We start from the raw sequence: 26,332 nt of genomic DNA on the forward strand, positions 1-26,332 counted from the left end.
GAGTACGGGAGGTGGAGCAGGGTGGGGGAAGGCCAAGGGAGCTGAGGAGCTCCGGCCTGGAAACCCCCCAGGCTGCAGGCCTAGGGTAAGGCCCGATAGGTACTGGGGTTACAGGGGGCAGCCCATGGGAAGGCAGAGACAGCAGGTCCAAACCCCCCTTGCCTGTGATGATTGGCTTATACACTGCAGTCTGCCCCAGTGTGCGGGGGCTCAATGGTGACTGGCAGTGGCCAAAGACTGAGGCAAGGTGGGGTTAGTGGGTGGGGGTTCCCCAAGGTGGGGAGACCCAGAGACTGTGGGGGTACTGCCAGGGGGCAGCACCCTGGGTAAAAGGGTCACCAGGGTCCAGGAGGGACAGGGGAGCCAGTGGCAAGCGGGACACTGGCCTGCAGAGAGCACTCCAGAGGCTGGAACGCTAATTCCCTGGACGACCAGCAGAAGGCGCCGCAGGGGTGAGTCGCCGCCCCGTTACAGGTCCAGAGTGACCTAGACAAATTGGAGGATTGGAACAAAAGAAATCTGATGAGGTTCAACAAGGACAAGTGCAGAGTCCTGCACTTAGGATGGAAGAATCCCAGGCACTGCTACAGGCTGGGGACCGACTGGCTAAGCAGCAGTTCTGCAGAAAAGGACCTGGGGATTGCAGTGGGCCAGAAGCTGGATATGAGTCAACACTGTGCCCTTGTTGCCAAGAAGCCCAACAGCATATAGGGCTGTATTAGTAGGAGCATTGCCAGCAGATGGAGGGAAGTGATTATTCCCCTCTATTCGGCACTGGTGAGGCCACACCTGGAGCATTGCGTCCAGTTTTGGGCCCCCCACTAAAGAAAGGATGTGGACAAATTGGAAAGAGTCCAGCGGGGGGCAATGAAAATGATTAGGGTGCTGGGGCACATGACTTATGAGGAGAGGCTGAGGAAACTGGAGTTATTTCATCTGCAGAAGAGAAGAGTGAGGGGGGATTTGATAGCTGCCTTCAGCTACCTGAAGGTGGGTTCCAAAGAGGATGGAGCTCAGCTGTTCTCAGTGGTGGCAGATGACACAACAAGGAGCAATGGTCTCAAGTTGCAGTGGGGGAGGTCTAGGTGGGATATTAGGAAAAACTATTTCACTAGGAGGGTGGTGAAGCACGGGAATGGGTCACCTAGGGAGGTGGTGGAATCTCCTTCCTTAGAGGTTTTTAAGGTCAGGCTTGACAAAGCCCTGGTTGGGATGATTTAGTCGGGGTTGGTCCTGCTTTGAGCAGAGGGTTGGACTAGATGACCTCTTGGGGTCTCTTCCAAACCTGATCTTCTATGACACACCCACTCCCAGGTGCTAAGAGGCCTGGTAGGCCACGGAACAAGCCTTCTACAGGAACCGGGAGCCCCCCGGACCTGTCGGCAATGTGCCCCCAGCCGGCAGGAGCTCCCGTGCACAGCCCAGGAGACTTGTGCTCCAGCAGCACCGGGGAAGCCACAGGGAGAGGAGGGGGGAGCCCCCGGACAGCTCCCCATCACTGCTCACAGGCAGCACCACGTCTAAGTCCTGAGCAAAACACCCTCAGTGCGCGCGCGCGCACACACGCACACTCTCTCATCTCAGCACCCCCAATGCACAAGAACCGAGCCCCCCACCTCCCTGGGTATCCAACACCAGCCCCCACCCCGGGTACTCTGCAGACCCCACGCCAGCAGTGCCCCACCCCAAGCCTCCAGGCATTGCACTACACGTCAGCACCTGAAGGAAGCCCCCCAGCTGCCCTCCAGTTCATGGGCCGGAGCCCTGCCTGGCCAGCTCAGCCCGGCCCAGAGCCACTGAAGCAGCCAGGCCTGGCACTCGGGTGCTGGTGGCTGGCAGGCTGGGGAGGGAGCCCAGAAGAGGCCCTGCCAGCAGCTCCCTCTCCTGCCCGGGGCGCTCTGCTGCTGGTCATGGGGCATGCAGGGGTTGGACCAGTCCATGTAGGGCTTTCAGGTCATGACCAAGTCTGTCACCTCCCCAGGGATGGCAGCTGGGCAGTTCCGGGGCACCAGTGCCAGGTGCTGCTCATGATCCTCCACAGCCGGCTCGAGCTTCAGCTTGCCAATGGACTCGCAGGGCAGCACCCTCCACAGCAGCCTGCCCAAGCTCTGTCCGGAGGGGACGTGGGCTGGCTCCGGGCCCCGGCTCAGGGTAAAGGACACACCCCACTGGGCAGGTGAACATGGAAAGAGCCACCCTGCCCTGCAGCCGGGGCGGGGGATCTCATCATGCCCCCGCTGGGAGGGAGCAACGAAGGGACCCCTGCTCAGCGGGGGCTGGCAGAACCTCAGCCCTGGCCTCCACCTACCCCCGCCCCACACAGCATCACCACCTAGCTCTTCTCGAAAACCCACCGTGGCCTGCCCAACGTGCCGAGCAGCCCAACTGCGAATGGTGGCGCTACAGGCCAGTCAAGGCTGGGGGTTGCTGAGGGACTTTGGGGCTGACCAGACCAGGGGAAACAGGCAACGCACTGGCAGAGGAAAGCCAGTGCTCATAGACTCATAGATATTAAGGTCAGAAGAGACCATTATGATCATCTAGTCTGACCTCCTGCACAATGCAGGCCACAGAATCTCACCCACCCACTCCTGCAAAAAGCATCTCACCTATGTCTGAGCTACTGAAGTCCTCAAATCATAGTTTAAAGACTTCAAGGCGCAGAGAATCCTCCAGCAAGTGACCCGCGCCCCATGCTGCAGAGGAAGGGGAAAAATCCCCAGGGCCTCTTCCAATCTGCCCTGGAGGAAAATTCCTTCCTGACCCCAAATATGGCGATCAGCTGAACCGTGAGCATGTGGGCAAGATTCACCAGCCAGATACCCAGGAAAGAATTCTCTGTAGTAACTCAGATCCCACCCCATCTAACATCCCCTCACAGGCCACTGGGCCTATTTACCATGAATAGTTAAAGATCAATTAATTGCCAAAATCTTGTTATCCCATCATACCATCTCCTCCATAAACTTATCGAGTTTAATCTTGAAGCCGGATAGGTCTTTTGACCCCACTGCTTCCCTTGGAAGGCTATTCCAGAATTTCACTCCTCTGATGGTTAGAAACCTTTGTCTAATTTCAAGTCTAAACTTTCCGATGGCCAGTTTATATCCATTTGTTTTTGTGTCCACATTGGTACTGAGCTTAAATAATTCCTCTCCCTCGCCGGTATTTATCCCTCTGATATATTTATAGAGAGCAATCATATCTCCCCTCAACCTTCTTTTGGTTAGGCTAAACAAGCCAAGCTCCTTGAGGCTCCTTTCATAAGACAGGTTTTCCATTCCTCGGATCATCCTAGTAGCCCTTCTCTGTACCTGTTCCAGTTTGAATTCATCCTTCTTAAACACGGGAGACCAGAACTGCACATAGTATGCCAGGTGAGGTCTCACCAGTGCCTTGTATAATGGTACTAAAACCTCCTTATGCCTACTGGAAATACCTCTCCTGATGCATCCCAAGACCGCATTAGCTTTTTTCACGACCATATCACATTGGCGGCTCATAGTCATCCTGTGATCAACCAATACTCCAAGGTCCTTCTCCTCCTCCGTTACTTCTAATTGATGCGTCCCCAGTTTATAACTAAAATTCTCGTTATTAATCCCTAAATGCATGACCTTACACTTCTCACTATTAAATTTCATCCTATTACTATTACTCCAGTTTACAAGGTCATCCAGATCCTCCTGTATGATATCCCGGTCCTTCTCTAAATTGGCAATACCTCCCAGCTTTGTATCATCCACAAACTTTATTAGCACTTTCCTGCTTTTTGTGCCAAGGTCAGTAATAAAAAGATTAAATAAGATTGGTCCCAAAACCGATCCCTGAGGAATTCCACTGGTAACCTCCCTCCAGTCTGACAGTTCACCTTTCAGTATGATCCGCTGTAGTCTCCCTTTTAACCAATTCCTTATCAATCCTTACCTTTCAATTTTCATATTGATCCCCATCTTTTCCAATTTAACTAATAATTCCCCGTGTGGCATCGTATCAAATGCCTTACTGAAATCTAGGTCAATTAGATCCACTGCGTTTCCTTTGTCTAACACATCTGTTACTTTCTCGAAGGAGATCAGGTTGGTTTGGCACGATCTACCTTTTGTAAAACCATGTTGTATTTTGTCCCATTTACCATTGACTTCAATGTCCTTAACTACTTTCTCCTTCAAAATTTTTTCCAAGACCTTGCATACTACAGATGTCAAACTAACAGGCCGGTAATTACCCAGATCACTTTTTTTTCCCTTTCTTAAAAATAGGAACTATGTTAGCAATTCTCCAGTCATACGTACAACCTCTGAGTTTACAGATTCATTAAAACTTCTTCCTAATGGGCTTGCAATTTCATGTGCCAATTCCTTTAATATTCTTGGATGAAAATTATCTGGGCCCCCCGATTTAGTCCCATTAAGCTGTTTGAGTTTCGCTTCTACCTCAGATATGGTAATGTCTACCTCCATATCCTCATTCCCATTTGTCATGCTACCATTATCCCTAAGATCCTCTTTAGCCTTATTAAAGACTGAGGCAAAGTATTTGTTTAGATATTGGGCCATGCCTAGATTATCCTTGACCTCCACTCCATCCTCAGTGTTTAGCGGTCCCACTTCTTCTTTCTTTATTTTCTTCTTATTTATATGGCTATAGAACCTTTTACTATTGGTTTTAATTCCCTTTGCAAGGTCCAACTCTACTTGACTTTTAGCCTGTCTCACTTTATCCCTACATGTTCTGGCCTCAGTAAGGTAGCTTTCCTTGCTGATCCCTCCCTTCTTCCACTCCTTGTAGGCTTTCTGCTTTTTCTTAATCACCTCTCTGAGATGCTTGCTCATCCAGCTTGGTCTACAACTCCTGCCCATGAATTTTTTCCCCTTTCTTGGGATGCAGGCTTCTGATAGCTTCTGAAGCTTTGACTTGAAGTAATCCCAGGCCTCCTCTGCCTTTAGATCCATAAGTTCTTCAGTCCAATCCACTTCCCTAACTAATTTCCTTAATTTTTGAAAGTCAGCCCTTTTGAAATCAAAAACGCTAGTCGCAGATTTATTTTTGTTTATCCTTCCGTTCAGTTTGAACTGAATTAGCTCATGATCACTTGAACCCCTACAACCATTTCTTCTATGAGGTCCTCACTACTCACCAAAACCAAATCTAAAATGGCATCCCCTCTAGTCGGTTCATGTAACGAAGTGGGACTGTTCTTAATGTTTCCTCTGAATAGTGTGGGGGTGCCTCAGTTTCCCCTATGCAGTTCTTAAGTATCTAGGTGGTGGGATAAGGGTGTATGATCATTGCAGAGCCCTAGAGGGCAGGTGTGTGCAGGGATCTGGACACAGAGAATGGCCGACACCCTGTTTCCTGGCAACTGATGGCCTGGGCCCTTCCCCCCTGCAAGGTGAGAGCTAAAGGGTTGGAGAACAAAGGAATCAGGTGACCACCTGGCCCGGGAAAGGGACAAAGCCCAGAGGAGGAGGGGCTGGAGAGAGTTTCAGTTTGGGGCTGGCTGGGACATGGAGTGAAGGGTAGACATGGTTGTCTGGCTCACTGCCCCCGAAAATGGACCCGGCTGAGGGGTCCTGTTCTCTGCACTTGCAAACTCTGTGTTAGACCATGTTCCTGTCGTCTAATAAACCTCTGTTTTACTGGCTGGCTGAGAGTCACGTCTGACTGCGAAGTTGGGGGGCAGGACCCTCTGGCTTCCCCAGGAGCCCCGCCTGAGCGGACTCGCTGTGGGAAGCGCATGGAGGAGCAGAGGATGCTGAATGCTCCGAGGTCAGACCCAGGAAGGTGGAAGCTGTGTGAGCTGTGTGTCCTGCAGACAGTCTGCTCACAGAAAGGAGACTTCCCCAGAGTCCTGCCTGGCTTCCTGGGGAGCAGTTCCAGAGCATCGCCCAGGGACTCCGTGACAGTTCAGCAACTACTTGGTGAAGGAATCCATCAGCTATCGCATCTAGGAAAATCTGAGCCCTATTATTATTACTAACACTCGTCCTCCAGTCTATATCTGGGAAGTTAAAGTCTCCCATGATCACGCAGTTTCCATTAGTATTTACTTTATTAAAAACATTAAAGAGAGCTCTATCCATATCCAAATTAGATCCCGGGGACTATCCCGGGGGGGGGGGGCAGGGGGGCTCTAGCAGTTTTCTTCCCCAATGTGATTTTGCCCAGACGGACTCAGTCTTATCCATTCCATTGCTTCTTATTTCTTTACAGTCTACCTCATCCTTGATATACAGTGCTACTCCACCACCTTTACCTTTATTTCGGTCTTTCCTAAACAGCACATACCCTTCAGTGCCTATAGTCCAGTCATGACGACTATTCCACCCCATTTCTGTTATCCCTAGAATATCTGGTTTCACTTCCTGCACCAGTAGCTCTAGTTCCTCCATTTTGTTACCTAGGCTCCTCGCATTGGTGTACAAACATCTTCATTTTTGCTGTCTGGTCTCACTCACATTCTGTACCCTAGTAGGCACGGTCATTCTACAGCCAGTATAACCTATTAGACTGGTATCCACACTGCCCTTCCTCCTACCCACAGCTGTATCCTCTCTTACTTCGTTTTCTTTCCTCTTGTGACGAAGTGGGACTGTTCTTAATGGTTCCTCCGAATATTGTGGGGGTGCCTCAATTTCCCTTATGCAGTTCTTAAGTATCTAGGTGGTGGGGTAAGGGTGTATGATCACTGCAGAGCCCTAGAGGGCAGGTGTGTGCAGGGGTCTGGACACAGAGAATGGCCGACACCCTGTTTCCTGGCAACTGAGGGCCTGGACCCTTCCCCCCTGCAAGGTGAGAGCTAAAGGGTTGGAGAACAAAGGAATCAGGTGACCTCCTGGCCTGGGAAAGGAACAAAGCCCAGAGGAGGAGGGGCTGGAGGGAGTTTCAGTTTGGAGGCTGGCTAGGACATGGAGTGAAGTGCAGACGTGGTTGTCTGGCTCACTGCCCTCCAAAATGGACCCAGCTGAGGGGTCCTGTTCTCTGCACCTGCAAGCTCTGTTTTAGACCATGTTCCTGTCGTCTAATAAACCTCTGTTTTACTGGCTGGCTGAGAGTCCCGTCTGACTGCGGAGTTGGGGGGCAGGACCCTCTGGCTTCCCCAGGAGCCCCGCCTGAGCGGTCTCGCTGTGGGAAGCACACGGAGGGGCAGAGGATGCTGAATGCTCTGAGGTCAGACCCAGGAAGGTGGAAGCCGTGTGAGCTGTTTGCCCTGCGGACAGGCTGCTCACCGGAAGGCGACTGCCCCAGAGTCCTGACTGGCTTCATAGGGAGCAGTTCCAGAGCATCGCCCGGGCACTCCGTGACACCTCTCAATGCTAAAATCCGGCGTGGAGATTACCTGGACATCTCCCAACCATCTCCCCCAGATTCCTAGTTTAAAGCTCTTTTAATCAGTTGTGCCAGCCTCCATCCTAGAAGTCTATTTCCTTCCCTACTCAGATGAAGTCCATCCTGAGAGAACTGTCCTCTGTCCATGAATGCCTCCCAGTGGCCATACATGCCAAAGCCCTCCTTCTAGCACCACTGCCTGAGCCATCTGTTGATAGTCATAATCTTGTCACACCTTTGTTGCCCTTCTCTAGGAACAGGCAGAATTCCACTGAAGATCACCTGAGCCTTGATTTCCTTAAGCGTCTTCCCCAGCCTGGCATAGTCTCCCTTGATACGTTCCAGTGAGAATCTACTGGTATTATTTGTTCCCACATGAAGGACAATCAGTGGATTCTTTCCCGCTCCCTTTAGGATCCTTTTCAACCTCAGGTCCACTTCCCGTATCTTAGCACCTGGAAGACAGCACACCCTTCTATTCTCTGGATCAGCTCTGGTTACAGGCCTGTCTATTCTTCTCAGTAAGGAGTCCCCGATCACGTAGACCTGCCTTTTCCTGGTGACGGTGCGATTCTCCGGTCTATCCCCATTCCCTCTGGCTGCAAGTTCTTTCCATTCCTATTCGCCCTTGTAATCCTCTTCAACCCATTCTGTATCCTCCTGGGGCTCATATTCATATTCAGAGTTATGCCCACCAGAGGGGACCCTGGGAACAGCTCAGCCACCTTCCTGGGTCCCACCTGCCACACGGGGAGGGAGCTGGGCAGCACCAGGGAACCTCGGGCCCTGCATGGTTGCCAGAGCAGCAACCAGGCACCAGGCAGGGCACGGACCGGGAACAACACTGGAATGGGCCCAAAGCGCTGCCCAGTTCCCACCCCAAGGACCGAAGGACACACAGACACACCATCTGCTCAGAGAGCCAAGGGGCTGCACCCTGCCTCCCCGATGGGGGCTGGGCAGAGCCGTCCATGCCATGTGCGCTCCCCTCAGCCACACCCTGCTGCCAGCCTGTGCCTGAACTACGGCCCCTCACGTTGCAGGGGGTGGGGGGAGCACCAGGGGCCTGGCTGCTCCCTGCCCATCTCCCCCCGAGACGGCCCCCGGCAATTTATTCTGCTCACTGCCCTGCAAACTCATGCCAGGGCAGGCCCCTGTGTGGGCCTGCCTGCCAGCTAGTGCTAGACCCCCTGGGTCACCTCACCTCCCACCGTCCCTCCTTGTGCATCACCCCCTGCCCCCCAGCACCATTCCCTCTCCCTCGGCTTCTGTCTGAGCCAACACGTGCCCAGGAGCCCCCTGCAGCCACAGCTGAGCTGTTCCGACAGCCCCCCAGTCTCCCCCAGTGACATCAGAGACCCCTCGTGTCTGCTCCTCCCAGCCCCAGCCCCACACTGCTGGACATGGAGCTCCTCCCCCCGCGGACTAGCAGCACCACCCCACCGAGCCAGGCTGGACAGACGCCAGGCTGAACAGACACCAGCTGAGCATGCACGGACAGCCCCAGGGGCCAGGAACAGGGACTACGGGCCCCCCAGCCTTCCCCAAGCCCAGCAGGGCTGTGCCTGTCCTCAGCTGTAGCAGGCAGGTGAGCTGAGCGCCAAACCGACCTGGCAGGGCAGGCAGCGAGCTCCTGATGGGCGTGCCTGGAAGGCCCACCCTGCCCCGGGGCTTAGCAGAGGGACTGGGGAAATGAGGGGCAGCGCAGAAGCCTGCGCTACTACCCAGGCCCTATCCCTTCCTGAGGCCCCCACCCCATGGGAAATGCCCAGGGAGGCAGGGCTAGAACCAAAGTAAGGACCCACATCTGAACTGAGAGGCCCTGGCAGAGCTGGGAGGGGACCCAGGACTGGAATAGCAGGTGCCCATTAGCCCGATGCCCATTAGCTGTGGCGCCCATTAGCCTGATGCCCTGGTGCCTGTTAGCGCTGGCGCTGGTTAGCCTGGCACCTATTAGCCCAATGCCCATTAGCCCATTTCCCTGTTCTCTATTAGCCCAGCACCTTGGCATCTGTTAACCCCCATCCCTGGCACCCAGTGCCCTGGTGCCTGTTTGCTCAAGTGTCCACTAGCCCGAGGCCCGTTAGTCCAGTGCCCTGGCAACTGATAGCCATTAGCCCTGGTACCTGTTGGGCTAATGGGCGTCAGGCTATCACCCTGGTGCTCAGGGGAACAGCACATGGGGGGGACTGTCTGGGGCCTGTCCTGTGGGCACAGCAGGAGGCTTTGTGTGCACATGTGATAGGGCCAGGGGGAGAATCCTGCCCAGCCCATGGGGGTGGCTCCACCCACTCCTCACCCACAGCTCAGCTCCCAAAGGCCTGGCCGTGTCCTTGCCCAGCCCTGCACTAATCCCCAAAGCTCCTCGGCTGATCCTGAGCTGCTTGGCTGGCACTGGCGGGTCTCAGGGAGGCAGCAGGACGAGATCAACCCAGGGCCCCACCCAGCCGAGGGACAGCAGGGGTGGGGGCAGGCAGAACAGCCAGCGGGTCTGAGCTGCAATCCCTCATCCGCAAGGTCTGCCCAGGGGGCTGGGACTGCTGTGCGTGTGGAAAGGGCCATCTCTCTCATGAGACATGAGCTAAGGCCTGCCCGCTCCTGGGTTGTCGCTCACCCCCGGCAGGCTGTGCCGCCCTGTGCCCCAGGCACGTTCCACCCACGCAGCTCCCCCGCCTTCCTGTGCCCCTCGACAGGGCCAACAGAATCTGCCGTCCTCCCACTTCCCGTAAGCCAGCGAGCTATGGTGCTGTGCGCTGGGCACCGCTGCTGGGCTCCAGCTCTCCAGCGGCTGCATTTCATTGTAGCACAGGAACCTCGAAGAGCTCAGGCCAGCGCCACCTTGTCCTGCCCCCCAGGACTGCTCCCTGCTCGGGCCGTTGAACTGGGCCTGGCAGTCCTGCACCAGCGCATGCCCTCCTACCCCAGTTCCAACTCTCCTTCCCTGGGGCCTGCCCGCCCTCTATTAACGGAGTCCCGCGCTCCTGCAGCTGGCGCTAGGTGATGCGCTGACAGCTCAAGTCACAGGGACCAGCCTGCTTCCTGGGAGGACAAGCCCCAGGGCCAGAGCGCAGCTGGTGGAAATCAGCATCGCTCTGCTGACCTCACTGGAGCTACCCCGATTCCAGCAGCTGAGGCTTTGGCACCTGGCTGCCTTCAGTGCTCCCGCCACAGCGGCTAGTCCTGAGCGAGCTGCCTCCCCCCAGCCTAGTCGCCTCCTCCCATTAGCCCACAGATGACGTCACCCGTCCCTTAGCAACAGCCTGTGGCATCGCTAGGATTCCAGGCAGGAGAAGCTGGGCTGGAAGTGTGGGGCGCAGGGGAACAGAAAGCGGGGGGCCCTGACAGCCACCGCCCCTGGCCGAGCCTTGGCCCCCGCTGGGAACTCGGCCTGCGCTGCAGCTGGGAGCCCTGCTCCATTTCAGCACCACAAGGGGCGGAGAGCTCCCCTGGCCGTTCTCCCAGAGCCAGGCTCCCCGCGAGTAAAGCCCAGCACCGAGCGCCCCAACCACGCTGGGCCAGGCGCTGCCCGCACAGGTCGGGAGAAACCGGCCCACCGTGCTGCAGGGTGGCACGCGGTCCTGGGCAGCAGCTTGGTCTAGCCGCCTCAGTAGGAACCTGGGGGCCAGGCTGGATTGCCACAGCCACGCTGCAATCAGAGCTAGCACCTCCACCAGCCTGTGTGGGAAATGACCCCTGCCAGTGGCCCTGCGGCAGGCCAGGAGAGGGGCTCCAGCCCCCAGGGAGTGAGAGCACCGGAGCTGGGCACACAGCCCCACACAGGGGAAGGGGCAGATGGCAGGAGCAGGCAAAGCCGTTCACAGGTTTCCCTGGCTAGTCTGTTACTGATCTGGATTTAAACACACTTACACACACACACACCCCCCGTGTGTGTGTGTGTGTGTGTGTGTAAGGGACGGGACCTCGGCCACACAGCCAGGGAGCGGCGGGGTCCTCATTGGCAGGGACCAGCCCCCCGGATTTGGCAGCAGCTGGCAGGAAGGCCATTCTCCAGGGCATGGGGGGAGTGCTGGATTTAAACCCCACTCAGCGTCTCCTCCAGCTCCTGCAGGCCGAGGTGCTGGCAGCCACAGCTCTCCTGCTGCAGCCATGCCTGCTAAGTCTTTAATCTGGACTAATTTGGGTCTGCTCCTTCTCATCCCATGGAGCCGGCCCAGCGCGAGGAGGGACGAGCCCTGCCTGCGTAATAACAGCTCAGTGTGCTTATTTTAGCTCAGCACGGCCCCGGCGGGGGCTGGTCCCAGGCTAAGGGGAGCTCGGCTCTGCCCACCCATTGGGGGTGGGGGACAGGTTCTCTGCACCTGAGCCACGTCAGAAGTGCTACCGAGGATGAACCCGACGTCCCCCACCCCTCACAGGCACTAGGGCAGGGCTGGGCAAACTTTTTGACCCAAGGGCCACATCTGGGTATGGAAATTGCACGGCGGGCCATGAACGCTCATGAAATTGGGGTTGGGGTGCGGACTCTGGGGTGGGGCCACAAACAAAGAGCTCAGGGTGCGGGAGGGGGCTCCGGGCTAGGGCAGGAAGGGGGGTGAGGGCTCCGGCTGGGGATGAGAGGTTTGGGGTGCAGGAGGGTGCTCCAGGCTGGGAGTGAGAGGTTTAGAGGGCAGAGGGGGAGCAGGGCTGGGGCAGGGGCATGGGCAGGTGGCTCAGGGGTGCAGGCTCTGGACGGCGCTTACCTCAAGCAGCTCCCATAAGCAGCAGCTTGTCCCTTCTCCGGCTCCTATGCATAGGGGCAAGCAGGGGGCTCTGCTACGTGCTGCCCCATCTGCCACCCCTGCAGCTCCCATTGGCTGCAGTTCCTGGCCAATGGGATCTGTGGGGGCAGCGCTTGGGGCAGGGGGCAGCTTGTGGAGCGGAGGCCCCAGGCTGCCCCTATGTGTAGGAGCAGGGGGGGGACATGCCGCTGCTTCGGGGAGCCACGTGGAACAGCCCCCAATCCTTCTCCCTGGCTGGAGCAAAGCAATCCCCAGACCCTACTCCCCAGCAGGAGCTTGGGGGCCAGATTAAAATGGCTGGCAGGCTAGATGCGGCCCATAGTTTGCGCACCCTTGCTCTAGGGGGTGGGGCCTGCTGCCCCCGCCCCTGCCCAGCTAGCCCCCGGCTGCCTCAGCTCTGCAACCGCAGGGGGTGCTGCTCAGGGCAGAGGGGCACTGGCAGGGCTGGAAGAACAGGGGGTTATGGATCAGGCTTGAGAGACAGCAGCACAGCATGGGGGGCAGGCCTGGACCTGCATTAGGGCTGCAGGCAAAGGCAGGCCCTGCGCACAGGCCCCTTTAGGACAGGCCACTGAGCCAGGCGCAGGTCATTACAGCTGGGGCTGCAGGCGTCTTGGCAGCACTCCCACCAGCCCTGCATGAATTGCCTGCACCTGAAAGCCACGTTACCATGAGCCTGGACGCGCCCCCCTGCCTGAGCAGAGCACAAGCCGCAGGGCTGGGGCCTGGGGAAAGGGGCCGCGGGCTGAGCTGGGAGATCCCAGTGAGCAGCTGCACAGGGGCTAATGGCTACGTGTGGTAGCACCCGGCAGAGGGCAGGCTCCCTGCTCTGGGGCAGACACAGCCCAGGCCAGCCGCTGGGCAGGTTCCCGCCCCCCTCGCTGAGGATCTGCAGCGCGGAGCCTGCGACTTACACTCATTGTGTTGAGCACAAAGCAGCCGGGCCCCAGATGCACGGTTACTATGGCAACAGGCTGGGCTCCTCCAAGGGGCTGGTGGAGACAGACGGCAGCAGGCCAAGGCCCCAGCTGATCCGAGGGGACCCCTTCTCTGGGTCCCTCCCCCAGCAGCAGCCTGGCCAGCACAAAGGGCAGCAGGCGCAGCGGGTGCAGGGGATGGGCGCAAACCCTGAGAAGGGGTCCAAGGTGCCTGAATCCTCCATCCTGCCCCGCCCAGCAGCAGTACCGAGCCAGCCCCTGTCCCCGCTCTGCTCACACAGCAGGAGAGGACGCACCCCGGCGCTCCAGGCCTGAGCTCCCCGCCGGAGCCGGGGCAGGGGCAGGGAGGTGTGTGTAGCCGGGTGGCAGCCGCCCCAGGAGAGCCTGAGAGCTCTTTGTTGCTCCAGCCTCCAAGGGCTCGAGGCAGCTGCCTGCATTCAGCTGCCCAGCAAGCCGGGAGAGCGCCCCACGGGGAGATGGGCGGCAGGACCAGCCGAGGAGGAACAGAGCCAAGCCAGCCGTGGGTCGGCGCCAGTAACGCTGCAGGCATGACACACACCACCCAGCAGCCGGACAAAGAGGGAGCTTTGCTCTGCACAAATGGCGGGTGCAGCAGCCCCAGTGCAGGGAGGGGCAGGGCCTCTGGCCCCCACCTCTGCCCACCCGCAGGGCACACTAGATGGGTGCCAGGCTAGGCAACCCCCTACTGAGCCTTTCCCCCTGGAGCCGGGTTCAGCAATAACAGCAGCAGGGCCTGGGCGAGCGAGCAGTTACCCCACTCGTCAGCAGCCCACGCTTTCACTGGCACTGCCCCCCAGCTCAAGGGGCAGCAGCAGAGCTGGGGTGCAAGGGACACCAGGCTGTGAGCAGAGGTGCAGGGCCAGCCGAGGGCTAGACTAGCCAGGGGGCATCAGCAGAGGGCAGGGTGTGAGAGTGACTCGGGCTGCAGCCCCTCCCTTCCCATTACGCACCAGCCACCAGGTCCCTGCGGCCCAGGCAGGCTGCACAGTAAGGCCAGCCCCAGCCCCCTCCATGGAACCAGAGCCCGGGTCACAAACAGGGCAGCGCCCCCAGGGTCGGATCTGCTGAGCTCCGAGCTGCCAGCTGAATGAAGCTGGGAGGCAGGAGCCAGCCGCCCACTGCAGGCAGACGGGAGCAGCCAGTGCAAGCAAGAGCAGAAGAAGGGGAACCGAGGGCACACTGAGGCCTCCCCCTCCTGGGGGGGGGGGGGTGTTGTGCTCCAGGCTGCGTCTGCAGCTCCCTGGGCAGCAGAACCACCAGGGGCTCCCTGTGCCCAGCCCCCCGCGGCTGCAGCCCTTGCTTTGCTGCAGAGGCGCTTAGTTCCTGGGCACAGGTTGAGCGGGCAGCAGCAGGTCCATCACAGGGGGGTGCTGGCACTTGGGCACTGGGCTCTGCGCCCCCCAGCACCGGCTGCCTGGAGCCGGGTCTGGGACAACAGGATGCTCTCGGGAAGGGCCTCAGAGCCGAGCGGGGCAGGAGGTGGCAGATGCTGCCCGGCTAACCAGGCTGCGCCAGCTCCTGCCCCGCCCCTTCCGGGGACACCAAGTGCACGCTGGCACTAGCCGAGCGAACAAGGGGCTAGCAGCTCTGGCCCCAGGCCCGGCAGAGCCCCACCTCCTCCCCCCCAGCACCAGCTCTGCAAAGAGGGCAGACACCGCACCAGCCCCACCGCCTCCCACCTCAACAGCTCCCCACCCCTTCCTGCACCCACTGCTGCTCCCTGAGGGAGACCCACCAGGCAGCCCCAGCTGGAGGAGCCTGCATGGAGCCCTGCTGAGCCCAACCCTCCTCGCCAGGAGCCACCGTAGCCCCAGCCAGGCAGAGATGGCTCCGCGGCCGAGGGCGGAGAGCACTGGCGAGGACAGGCAGCTCGCGGAGCAGAGTTCCTGCCCCATTCAGCAGCCCTGCGTGGAGAGAAGAGCTGGGGCCAGGCCCGCTCCTGCCCTTCGCACACGCAGTCACCAGGCGAGCCAGCACAACTGGGTGCTTACGGACCTGACAAGTGCTGCCCAGAAGTACCATGCTGAGGCTTTAGAGTCAGTGCCTCCTTGAGATGAAGGGGGCAGTTCACATGGGGCTGCCGCAGGCTCCAGGCAGATTTTACACGTCATTAACCATCCCAGCTGGTGGCGTGGGTAGCTACCGGTGTGGTGCTTTGCTTTTGTTCGATGATGATAACAGTCGGCTGTGTGCGTGTTTTCTGTGTGTGCTGCCCCGGCTCTGCGCAGATCGCTGACACAGCAGACCCAGAGAGAACCCCCAAAAACCACAGACTTTAGTAAGGTACGAAGGAACCCGAGCCAGGTTTATTGTCAAACAAAGCACAGTGATAGTTCCCTATAGACTCTACCGGACATACTACGAATTTGTGCTCCCTGGCAATGGACACAGCTCAGTCAGGGGCGGGACTCTCCACTGCCCCCTAGGCTGGACAAAGATGTGCGCCCCCGGACCTACTTTTATACCGTTGCAGGACAGATTACTCATCATAGTTCAAACGAATCTCTCCATCACGTTGTCCTTTTGCCAGTTCCTCGTTATGTCTCTGTTCGGATGCCGTCGTGGCGCAAGTTCCTCTCATTAGCCCTTATGTGCGTGCGCACGTGCTTCTAATAACCTTTTCTTGCCAAGTTCTGTGAGTGGGACCTGCCTCTGGCTCACAGCCCAGCTTTGCTGAACACTGCCTGGAAGTACTTTGGTTCAGGCTTCAGGCCTCAGACTGGGCCTCTGATACAAGAGTTTATGTTTCAGGGCCTCCTCTTACTACAACGGGCCCAGGCTCCTTCGCAGCCCACAGCTCTGGAATTAAAGCCTGAATTCTGCTGTGGGGTGGGTGCAGGTAACACGTAATCTAACAGACAGGGAGAGGGAGGGGCGTACCTTAGCTAGGCCAGACTGGGCCCGTGGCTGGGCATTTGACCCCACTGGGATAGGAGAGTCTTCACTTCCCCTTCTTGGTGCTTGTGGGGTGTGGCTGTTACACATCCCCAGAGGTGGCTGCATCGTAGGGGGGTAATATTCTTTAGCTACCTCCGAGGGAGGAGGCAAGGCTGGTGAGACTGTGGCACTGTTACTACTTGCAGAGGTCCCCAAGGTGCCTGGATGGAGACATCCTACAAACCAGAGAGCAGTTTCCCCTGCCTAGTATGCTGGAAATGCCCAAAAATCGAGGGGTGAACTCCAGCTCCCCCCACTCCGGGGCTGTGGTCCTGGCTGCGAGGGAGGCCTTGGGCCGGAGCAGTACAGCAGGCTGGGGAGGCAGCTCTACCTTCGTGCTCCCCACCAGCGTGCACAGGGCTGGGCAGGCAGAGCCCGGCAACCGAGCTCCTTCCCAGTGCCCACCAATTTTCCAATTCCAGCCGCAGCCAGAGCCAAGCCAAGGCTATTGCAGCGCGACGGCAGCAAGACAGCTGTGCATGTCAAATAAATCAGCTGCCCTGCAACAGGAGAGCAGCCGGCACCCTTCAGCTGCGGGGAGAGAGACTAGCCAGGCAGCTGGAGGGCTCCAGGGAGCCACGCAGACCTCTTCCGTTCGCAGTGCTGAGCTGTTATGAACCTGTAGGGTGAGCCGCAGAACTGGAGCCCTCCCGGCTGGACCTGCTGGGGAGCAGCTGGGACCCCAGCCCAGAGACAGCCTGACTCTGCAGACACACTGCCCCTCCAGCCCCGCTGCCCGGCTGCAGAGACGTCAGGCACGTCTCTCCTACTGCTGCTGCTGAGCTCCCATGGGCCCAGTGGCTGCCAGACAAGGCAGAACTCCCAGCTCGCCATGCCAGCCAGGAGAACAGGCAGGCGGCACAGCAGAGGGAGGGGCAGGGCCAGCGTGATGGCCTCCCCGGAGCGCGCTGGGTTCTGATACTGCACGGTCTGCCCACAGTGTCCCTGCGAGGCGGCAGGCCAGCGTCCAACAGTGGCAGGACCCTTCCAGTGAGTCCTAGTCACCGGCTTGGAGCCAACCCCCTGGAGGCCAGCAGGCAGGGAGCCTGGAAGCAGCACAGCTGCCATTCCCAGGGCACATCCAGACCTGCCCTTCCCACCACAGGCTGCTCGGGGCACTGCCTTCCCACAGGGGAGCGGGGCTGGGGGGTACTGGGGGGAGATGTCCAGTGGCAGGCCCACGAAGCCCACACAGGGAGTGGCCCCGGCACCATGGCTGTCCTCCTGCCCTCCGAGCCGAGTCCATGCACAGCCAGCAAAAGGAGGATTTCTAGGTCCCGCTACGGGAGAGGCTAATCCGCTGAGAACAGCTTCCTGTCTCTGCAGAACTAACTGGGCATTTCAGTTACACCAGGCCAAGGAGCCAGCGCTGCTGCCCTGACGAGTCAGGCAGCCAGGCCCTGCCCAGATGGTCCATGACGCAAGGACACCCCCCCATTCCACCTTCAGCTCCCGCCCACAGGAGGCGCCCTCGGAGCACTGGTGGTGGAGGGCGCGAGTTACAGACTGCACACACGGCGGAGGCAGGCGGCAAGCTTCCATTAAAGGAATTCAGCCAGTTAGCCACCAGAAGGGAACCATGAGCCCCAGGGACGGCAGATCCCAATGGGAATACCGCGCCTGGACCAACACAGACAGCACTGGGCGCAGCCATCTCCCCTACCAGGGGGCCCTCACCACCACAGCGCCAGAGAATCAGACACGGCAAAGAGCCTCACAGGCGGGGTCATGCAGCAGAGAAGCCCAGCACTGCTCTGCAGTTCCACTCGGGAAACTCCACTCCCTCCGGTCTGGCTGCTACGCGCCAGGCTGCCTGTGGCAGATTTCCAGCTCAGGGGCACTGCCGGGCTCACCCAGGCCATTACATACTGGAATGGAGGAAGCTCACTGAGGCTGTGTGACGAAGTGGGACTGTTCTTAATGTTTCCTCTGAATAGTGTGGGGGTGCCTCAGTTTCCCCTAGGCAGTTCTTAAGTATCTAGGTGGTGCGATAAGGGTGTATGATCATTGCAGAGCCCTAGAGGGCATGTGTGTGCAGGAGTCTGGACACAGAGAATGGCCGACACCCTGTTTCCTGGCCACTGATGGCCTGGCCCTTCCCCCCTGCAAGGTGAGAGCTAAAGGGTTGGAGAACAAAGGAATCAGGTGACCTCCTGGCCCGGGAAAGGAACAAAGCCCAGAGGAGGAGGGGCTGGAGGGAGTTTCAGTTTGGGGCTGGCTGGGACATGGAGTGAAGGGCAGACGTGGTTGTCTGGCTCACTGCCCCCCAGAATGGACCCAGCTGAGGGGTCTTGTTCTCTGCACCTGCAAGCTCTGTTTTAGACCATGTTCCTGTCATCTAATAAACCTTCTGTTTTACTGGCTGGCTGAGAGTCACGTCTGTCTGCGAAGTTGGGGGGCAGGACCCTCTGGCTTCCCCAGGAGCCCCGCCTGAGCGGACTCGCTGGGGGAAGCGCACGGAGGGGCAGAGGATGCTGAATGCTCCGAGGTCAGACCCAGGAAGGTGGAAGCTGTGTGAGCTGTGTGTCCTGCAGACAGGCTGCTCACGGAAAGGCGACTGCCCCAGAGTCCTGACTGGCTTCATGGGGAGCAGTTCCAGAGCATCACCCAGGGACTCCGTGACAACTGGTGGCAGAGGTGGGATGTACTGCACCCCATGGACGGCGCTTCCTGCAGTAAGTGACGGGGGAGCAGTAAAACGAAGGGGGATTGACGGGGACCAGGCGTGCTGAAGGCTCAGAGAGAGACTGTTTCAGGGGGCGGTTAACTCCTGGAAGTGCGTGACCAGAGAGAAGGACTTTTGCAGTAACAGGGTCCCCCGGGGGATTGCAGCGAGCGGTCCCAGGGGCGGAGGAGTCTGCAGCTCGACCCTGGCAAAGAGGTGGTGACCTCGAGAAGGGCTGGCACACTAGGGCTTCTCCCTGGAAACCGTGGGGAGCTGAGAGCACACAGGCCTGTGAGTCCACAACAACTTGGGAAGAGCAGAGTGATGGCCTGTCACCATCTCCTTAAGAAGGACATTTTTACCCTGTGCAGAAAGAGAGGGTTGAGCATTGGAAAGTTCACCAAGGCACAGTTCATCGTGCAGCTGGAGGAGGATGACCGCTCTGAGGGACAGATTCCTGACCCCAACTGGGGCTATAGCAGGATCTGGGAGCAGCTGGAGTGGGAGCCAGGCATCGCCAAGACTCCTGTCCCCGACCAGACGGGGGTCTTCACGATCGGGTTCCCCATCGGGGGATCGGAGACGGACGGGATTGGAGCTGAGTCCGAGAGAGCAAGAGGACTGTGAGAGCCAGCGAGAGCCCGAGAAAGAGCTGCAGAAGCAGCATCAGCATGAACTGGCGGTGGGGGAGCGGAGAGGCCTAGGGGACCTCCCCGGGGTGAGTGGGGATAGACCCCGGGATGCCAGTTCCGCAGGGAACCTTGAGACTAAATTGCTGCCCCTGGTTAAGGGGGGGGGGATGTGGATGCCCACCTCACTGCCTTTGAGCAGGCTGGAGATTTGAACCAGGGAGACCCTGCGGAAAAGCCCCGGTGTCTAGCTCCTTTGCTGGGTCCCAAGGCCGTAGACTCCGTCATCCAGATGGGTGGGGAGGTGGACAGGCTCCCACTCCTGGTCCCAACCTATATGTCTGTGTGGAGTTTCCTTGGGCCAGGCCCCTCGGACCTCCAGTGGGAGCAGAAGGTGATGGTCAATGGGGAGACATTCCTGGGGTGGCAAGATCCAGGGACAGAGAGAACTGTTGTCAGGCCCTGGGTGGTGCAGCCCCGGAGGCTGAGGGGCTGTGTGAGCTGGATGAGGGTTACAGGGACGAAGCCCCTCGCCCTGCCTATGGCCCAGATCCCTGTGCAGACCCAGGAGGGGTCAGGCTGGCTGGTTGTTGGGGTTCTCCGGGATATCGGCTGTGAGACCCTGTTGTGGGGTGACTGTGTCTCTTTGGGACAGGATCCAGGCCCTGCTCCTGTAATGGCCAAGGGTTTGAATTTGAATCCAGGGAACCAATCGGTGGAGAGGGGAATGGTCAGTAAAAATGCAGATGACCTGGCTGGCATGGGGGAGGAGCGGCTAGGCTCAGGCTACCTGCCTGCCTGTAACCAGACCCCTGGGGCTGGGTGGGACAGAGAGATGCTCCCTGCCCCCTTGCACACTGGAGAAGGGGCTCACGCTGGCTCTGATGCTGTGAGGAAAGCAGCGAGCTCGCTGCCTACCCCCACTGGGACAGCAAGGGCAGTGCTGAGCAAGGGGGAAGATAAGACCCCAGCTGAGTGGGGGGATGAGCCTAGGCAGCCTTGTGAGCAGATGGCTGTGTCTAGTCAGCATCGTGGGAAGGCGAGGAGAGTGGAAGATGAGTGTCTCTGGACCTTACCTGTTAGCTGGGTGGAGAATTGTGACAGGGAAGGAAATGTGCCTGTGTCTGTCAGGGGTATTGACTTGCCTGTGGAGAGAGCTACCCTGATCTCCAAGCAGTTGTCTGTGACCAGCCTTGTGTGCTGGGACAAGGGGAATGAGATCCCAAGCTGGGTGTCTGGGAAAGGAGAAAGTGTGTCTGGTGTTTCTTTGTCTGTGGAGCAGACAGAAGGGGCCTTTCAGCCTGTGACGGTTGAGGGTCGTGCCGTTGTCTCAGAGTTGGTTCTGGATTCAGCTAAAGCCCAGGAAGGGAAGGGTCCTAAGTTTGTGTCTGCTCGGGAGAATGGCCCTGTAACTAGGTTGCATCCAGTTAGGGTCTATGTAAAATCCCAGAGACCAGACAATTCTGGTGCTTGTATTTTGCCTGTTGCTAGTGTGTGGCTGGGAAAGGGTGTCGCAACTCTGTCTAATCAGGGTGAGATCCTAGCCACGGCACAAGGAGAGCAGGAAGGTGATGTGATTGTGTTATCTACTGAGGGTGTGGAAATCTGTGGCAAGAAGGAAAAGATTCCTGAACTTGTGTGTTGCAAAGGGAAGGAGAATGCTTCTGACCTTTTCTCTAGGAAGTCTGTCAGTTTGCCTGAAAGGGGATTGTGTAGGAATCCGCCGGATGGGCCAGAGGTGATTCTGGATGTAAGGGAGACCCAGAAAGAGTCTGTTGTTGCTCAGGAAAGTGTTCCTCTAGAGCAAGCCCTAGGTGAAGAGGGTAAGGGCAGAATTTCTGTGAGGGGTGAATTGTTGCATAGAAAAGCCCTAGGGAAAGGAATCCTCATGGAGTCTTTGCAAGCAGTTTACTGCCACTGAAGGGTGTGAAAGTGATTTAATCAAGAAAGTTTCAGTTCCTAACAGCCAGAAATTTTCTGTTGTGAATGGATCCACTGACTGTCCTGTTGAAAGACCCAGTGTGGAGAGCTTTGAGAAGGTCTCAGATGGAGGGAAAGCTGTTAAGAAAGTTAAACAGTCCTATAACCAAGTGGCTGTGTTTGGCCAGCTTGTTGGGGAGAAGACCCAATCCCAGTTTGACCCCCTGGGGTTTTGGGGTGGCCAAAGGGCACGGGCCACATAAACCTTCCCACATGCGGCCTGCGAGTGCTATCGACCACCCCCGACCTAAGGGAGTGCGTGACACTGGAAGGGCCTGGTGTAACTCCTACCAAGGAATGGGAGAGATGCTGGGGCATCCATGGGAACGTTGGTGGCTTCGAACTTCCCCAGGTCACCAGCTAAAGTGACCCCGCTCAGTTCGATCTCGAAGGGGGGAGAGATGTGACGAAGTGGGACTGTTCTTAATGTTTCCTCTGAATAGTGTGGGGGTGCCTCAGTTTCCCCTAGGCAGTTCTTAAGTATCTAGGTGGTGCGATAAGGGTGTATGATCATTGCAGAGCCCTAGAGGGCATGTGTGTGCAGGAGTCTGGACACAGAGAATGGCCGACACCCTGTTTCCTGGCCACTGATGGCCTGGCCCTTCCCCCCTGCAAGGTGAGAGCTAAAGGGTTGGAGAACAAAGGAATCAGGTGACCTCCTGGCCCGGGAAAGGAACAAAGCCCAGAGGAGGAGGGGCTGGAGGGAGTTTCAGTTTGGGGCTGGCTGGGACATGGAGTGAAGGGCAGACGTGGTTGTCTGGCTCACTGCCCCCCAGAATGGACCCAGCTGAGGGGTCTTGTTCTCTGCACCTGCAAGCTCTGTTTTAGACCATGTTTTAGACCAGCAGAGATACACTGCTCTGGGGTGTCCGATCCAGCGGTACAGGCAGTCATTTCAGGGGCCAACCACACATGTCCCTCCTGGCCACCAGCCAGCCTGTCCCAGAGGATGGAGGAGCCCCCATCGCTGTCACGGGGCAGGAGGAGCTCTGGGATGGCCAGATAGAAGCCCGGAGCGGCAGCTTTGGGCTTCTTACGCAGCCCTTGCCATGCTGGTTCCCAAGGGCCTGGGCCCACATTCCTGCAGAGGAAGCAGCTGGGGCCAGCCCGGAGAAGCTCCCTGTGGACTCCAAGGATTCCTCACAGTTGGTTCCAGGACACCCCACCCACCGCTGCGTTTCTATAGTCGTTAGCTCGAGAAGGGGCCACTTGTGCCCACAACGGGCACAGGAATTGGCAGCACTGCCAGGGGCTGTTGGTAGCTCTGTGGCCCCTTCTTATAGCCACTGTGGGAAGACAGGACACTGGGCTAGATGGACCTTTGGTCTGACCCAGCCTGGCTGTTCATATGTTCTTATCCAGCTGTCCAGGAACTGCTAAGTCCCATCTTCAGAGCCTGCTCCTTCCTTGCCCCTGTGACTCGGTGAGAACAACAGTCCCCCCCCCGAGAGATGGGCTGCATGGCAGGAGTGATCAGGCCAGTTGGGCTGGGCCAGGTATGCCAGGCGAAAGTGCACTGCTTGGGACATGCCCCCTTCCCTAGTCTAAAGCGTAACATGTCCCTTGGGCTGAGCCGTGCACTGAGCTGAGGACGGGGGGATCCATGGTGCCGAGCAGTGCAGGCCCCCAGTTCCCATGCTCTAGTCAAATGCAGCTTTAAGCCAGATGCCATAACACAGCGCCATGGGCAGGCACCCACTCGGGCACGCTCCCTCCCCCTCCCCGCACAAGAGCGAGGAAGAGCGGGGGCTGGAGTGGGCATGGCACGTCCCCATAGCAGGGCGCGTCCACTCGGGGCCAGCGCAAGAGACGCGATTCTCCCACAGCGTCGCGCTTTGGTACAAGGTGCTTGACGAGGTCACAGTGCGACTGCAGGGGTCCTGGGCCCAGAACACACAGGCGCCGACTTTCCAATGTGCCAAGGGGTGCTCCAGGCCTCGCCCCCACCCTGCCTCTTCCTGGCCCCACCGTGTTCTCACTCCTCCCACCTCAGCACCTCCTGCACGCCCTGTCACGGCAGGTGGGAGCTGCGGGGAGGGAGGGGGAGGTGCTGATCGGGGCGCTCGCAAGCAGGCAGGCAAGAGGCACTCAGGGGGAGGGGAGAGCTGATGGGGGGCTGCTGGTGGGTGCTCAGCACCCACCATTTTTTCCCCTGTGGGTGCTCCAGCCCCAGAGCACCCACGGAGTCAGCGCCAATGCCCGGACAGCTCTTTGCAGTCGGCCCTGTCAGACCAGCCCTGCTCGCCCCTGCCGGGGCGGAACGCAGGGAGGAAGCCTGGCCACCAAGCCACATGAGCCGAGCTTGCTCTCACCTCCCGGCTGGGGGTAGGAACAGGCCACTGGAGCAAATGCCTGCAGGGCTGAGGAGCAGCTGCCACCCCCAAGCACATATGAGGAGGCAGGCCCGGGAAAGCAGGGCAGGGGAGCCTAGTGCTCAGGCCCAGCAGCCTGGACCTTCCCTGGTGTGGCCAAAAGGGACCGCACAGCAAACCAGACTGCAGGCTTCCACGCAGCAAGCACAAGCTCCACCCACTGGTACAGATGGGTCTGGAGGGCGCAGGCTCAGAGGAGCCCATCACTGCCCCCAGACACTCCCCCGGCAGGGATGCAGGGTTTCATTTAGAGCCAGGTACAGTGGCACTATGGCTGCTCTTTGCAGAGTGTGGGTAATCACACACACAGAACTGGGTCGGGCTAGTGATTATCCAGGATGGGGACAGAGCGAGCAGCTGCACAGAGCCCTATGCCGAGCACATAGGTACACCTCAAGGTAAGAACATAAGAACAGCCCTACTGGGTCAGACCAAAGGTCCATCTAACCCAGTGTCCTGTCTTCCGACAGTGGCCAATGCCAGGTGCCCCAGAGGGAATGAACAGAACAGGGAACCATCAAGTGATCCAGAAGCTCGTTCCCAGCTTCTGGCAAACAGAGGCTAGGGATACCACCCCTGCCCATCCTGGCTAACAGCCATTGATGGACCTATCCTCCATGAACTTATCCAGTTCTTTTTTGAACCAAGTTATGGTCCTGGCCTTCACAACATCCCCTGGCAAGGAGTTCCACGGGTTGACTGTGCGTTGTGTGAAGAAATACTGCCTTCTGTTTGTTTTCAACCAGCTGCCTAGTAATTTCATTGGGTGACCCCTTGTTCTTGGGTTATGAGAAGTAGTAAACAACACTTCCTTATCTACTTTCTCCACACCAGTCATGACTTTATAGACCTCAATCATATCCCCCCTTAGTCATCTCTTTTCCAAGCTGAAAAGTCCCAGTCTTATTAATCTCTCCTCATACGGAAGCCATTCCAGACCCCCAATCATTTTTGTTGCTCTTTTCTGAACCTTTTCCAATTCCAATATATCTTTTTTGAGATGGGGCGACCACATCTGCACACAGTAATTCAAGATGTGGGCATCCCTGGCTTTATATAAAGGCAACATGATATTTTCTGTCCTATTATCTATCCTTTTCTTAATGATTCCCAGCATTCTGTTCGCTTTTTTGACTGCCACTGCACATTGAGTGGATGTTTTCAGAGAACTATCCACAGTGACTCCAAGATCTCTTTCTTGAGTGATAACAGCTAATTTAGACCCCATTGAAGTGTGGATGCTGCCCAGCAAGGTAAGAATTGCTATCCCATAGGGCTCTGCCCACCCCAGGAGAAGTTACTCATAGCAATGCTCCCACCTTGCTAACTGCTTCACTGAGCCCTCCCTCCTCCCAGCTAGTCTAAGGAGCCTCCATCTGACCGGCAGCAACTCCGAGAGGCTGGGGGTTGGGGCAGAGAATCAGCTGAACCCGAGCTCTCAGCAAGACGCTGTGGCCAAAAGTACATAGGCGACCTGGGGAAGTAGGGACAGTGAGGTTATTTTACCTCTATTTGGCACTGGTGCGACCACTGCTGGGATCCTGGGTCCAGCTCTGGTGCCCACCATTCAAGAAGGATGTTGATAAATTGGCGAGGGGTCCGAGAAGAGCCACGAGAATGATTAAAGGATTAGAAAACCTGCCTTGTAGTGATAAGCTAAACTGATTGAGCTCGGAGTCTAACAAGGGTTCGGGGGGATTTGGTCACAGTCTCTAAGAACCTGCAGGGGGAACAAATGTTTAGTAATTGGCTCATCCAGCTGACAGAAGAAGGGCTAACACGAGCCAAGGCCTGGAGGTTGAAGCCAGACAGATCCAGACTGGCAATAAGGAGTAAGTTATTAACAGGGAGCGGAACTAACCAGTGGAACAATTTTCCAAGGGCCATGGTGGATTCCCCATCATTGACAGCATTTCAGTCAAGCCCAGATGTTTTTCCAGATCTCCTCTGGATCCTTCAGGAAGCCCTCTGGGCTGTGTTATCCAGGGGGTCGGACAGTGTGAGCATCATGATCTATAAATCACCTGAGCCGGAGCTAAGCTGGTGCCTTGAATGAAAGGACTTTCACCCTGATACCGCCCCGCCCCCCCCCCCCCCCCAGCAGCAGCACATGGGGACCAGGTCAGGTTCCTCGCGCCACCTGCCCAGAGAGGAGGGCATGCGCCAGGATCGCTCTCCAGCAGCATCACTAACCCACCGGGCCGCAGGTACCTTGGTGCCATGGTAGAAGTCGTCCACGCAGGTGGCATTCATGAAGGTCTGGTGGAAGTGAGTGCTGGTGTCGATGCCGCCCGGGATCACCAGCTTCCCGGTGGCGTCGATCACCTTGGCCCCTCCCGGGATCATGAGCTCCCGGCCCACTTGCTGGATGATGCCGTTCTCAATGTAGACGTCGGCCTCCAGGGTGCAGTCGTCATTCACCACCTTCCCCCCCTTGATGAGGATCCGCATCGTGGCCGAGTTGGCAAGCATGGCTCTGAAAGGGGAGAGAAGCAACAGGTTAGGGTCAGCCATCCAACGGCCCCTGCAGGCCCCCTGCCATGCCACTGCCTGCCTGGCACCAGTAGAGCTGGGAGGGAGCCGGGAGCTCCATTTCCCTGCCCTGCAGCACCTACAGGAGCCCCCACCCCAGTCTTGCCAGACCCAGACCTTCCATCCCCAGCAGCCAGCGAGATGGCTGGCACTCAGGTGAGACCTGGTCACTGCAAGGACGGACAAC

The 26,332-nt window shown here is 58.0% G+C and overlaps 1 protein-coding gene across 2 annotated transcripts in view; it reads right to left on the reverse strand.

The window, feature by feature from the left end:
- The window catches only part of DPYSL5 (dihydropyrimidinase like 5), a 102,500-nt gene that overhangs the window by 44,792 nt on the left and 31,376 nt on the right, over window positions 1–26,332 (reverse strand). For both annotated transcript variants that reach the window (XM_074947290.1, XM_074947291.1), the window contains one exon: window positions 25,825–26,089. In XM_074947290.1, coding sequence (XP_074803391.1) covers window positions 25,825–26,085 — 261 coding nt within the window. In that variant the 5' untranslated portion in view covers window positions 26,086–26,089. Of the gene's footprint in view, window positions 1–25,824; window positions 26,090–26,332 lie in introns of those variants that run through there.

The sequence above is a fragment of the Natator depressus genome, chromosome 3 (assembly GCF_965152275.1).
Source record: "Natator depressus isolate rNatDep1 chromosome 3, rNatDep2.hap1, whole genome shotgun sequence".
Classification (NCBI taxonomy): Eukaryota; Metazoa; Chordata; order Testudines; family Cheloniidae; genus Natator; species Natator depressus.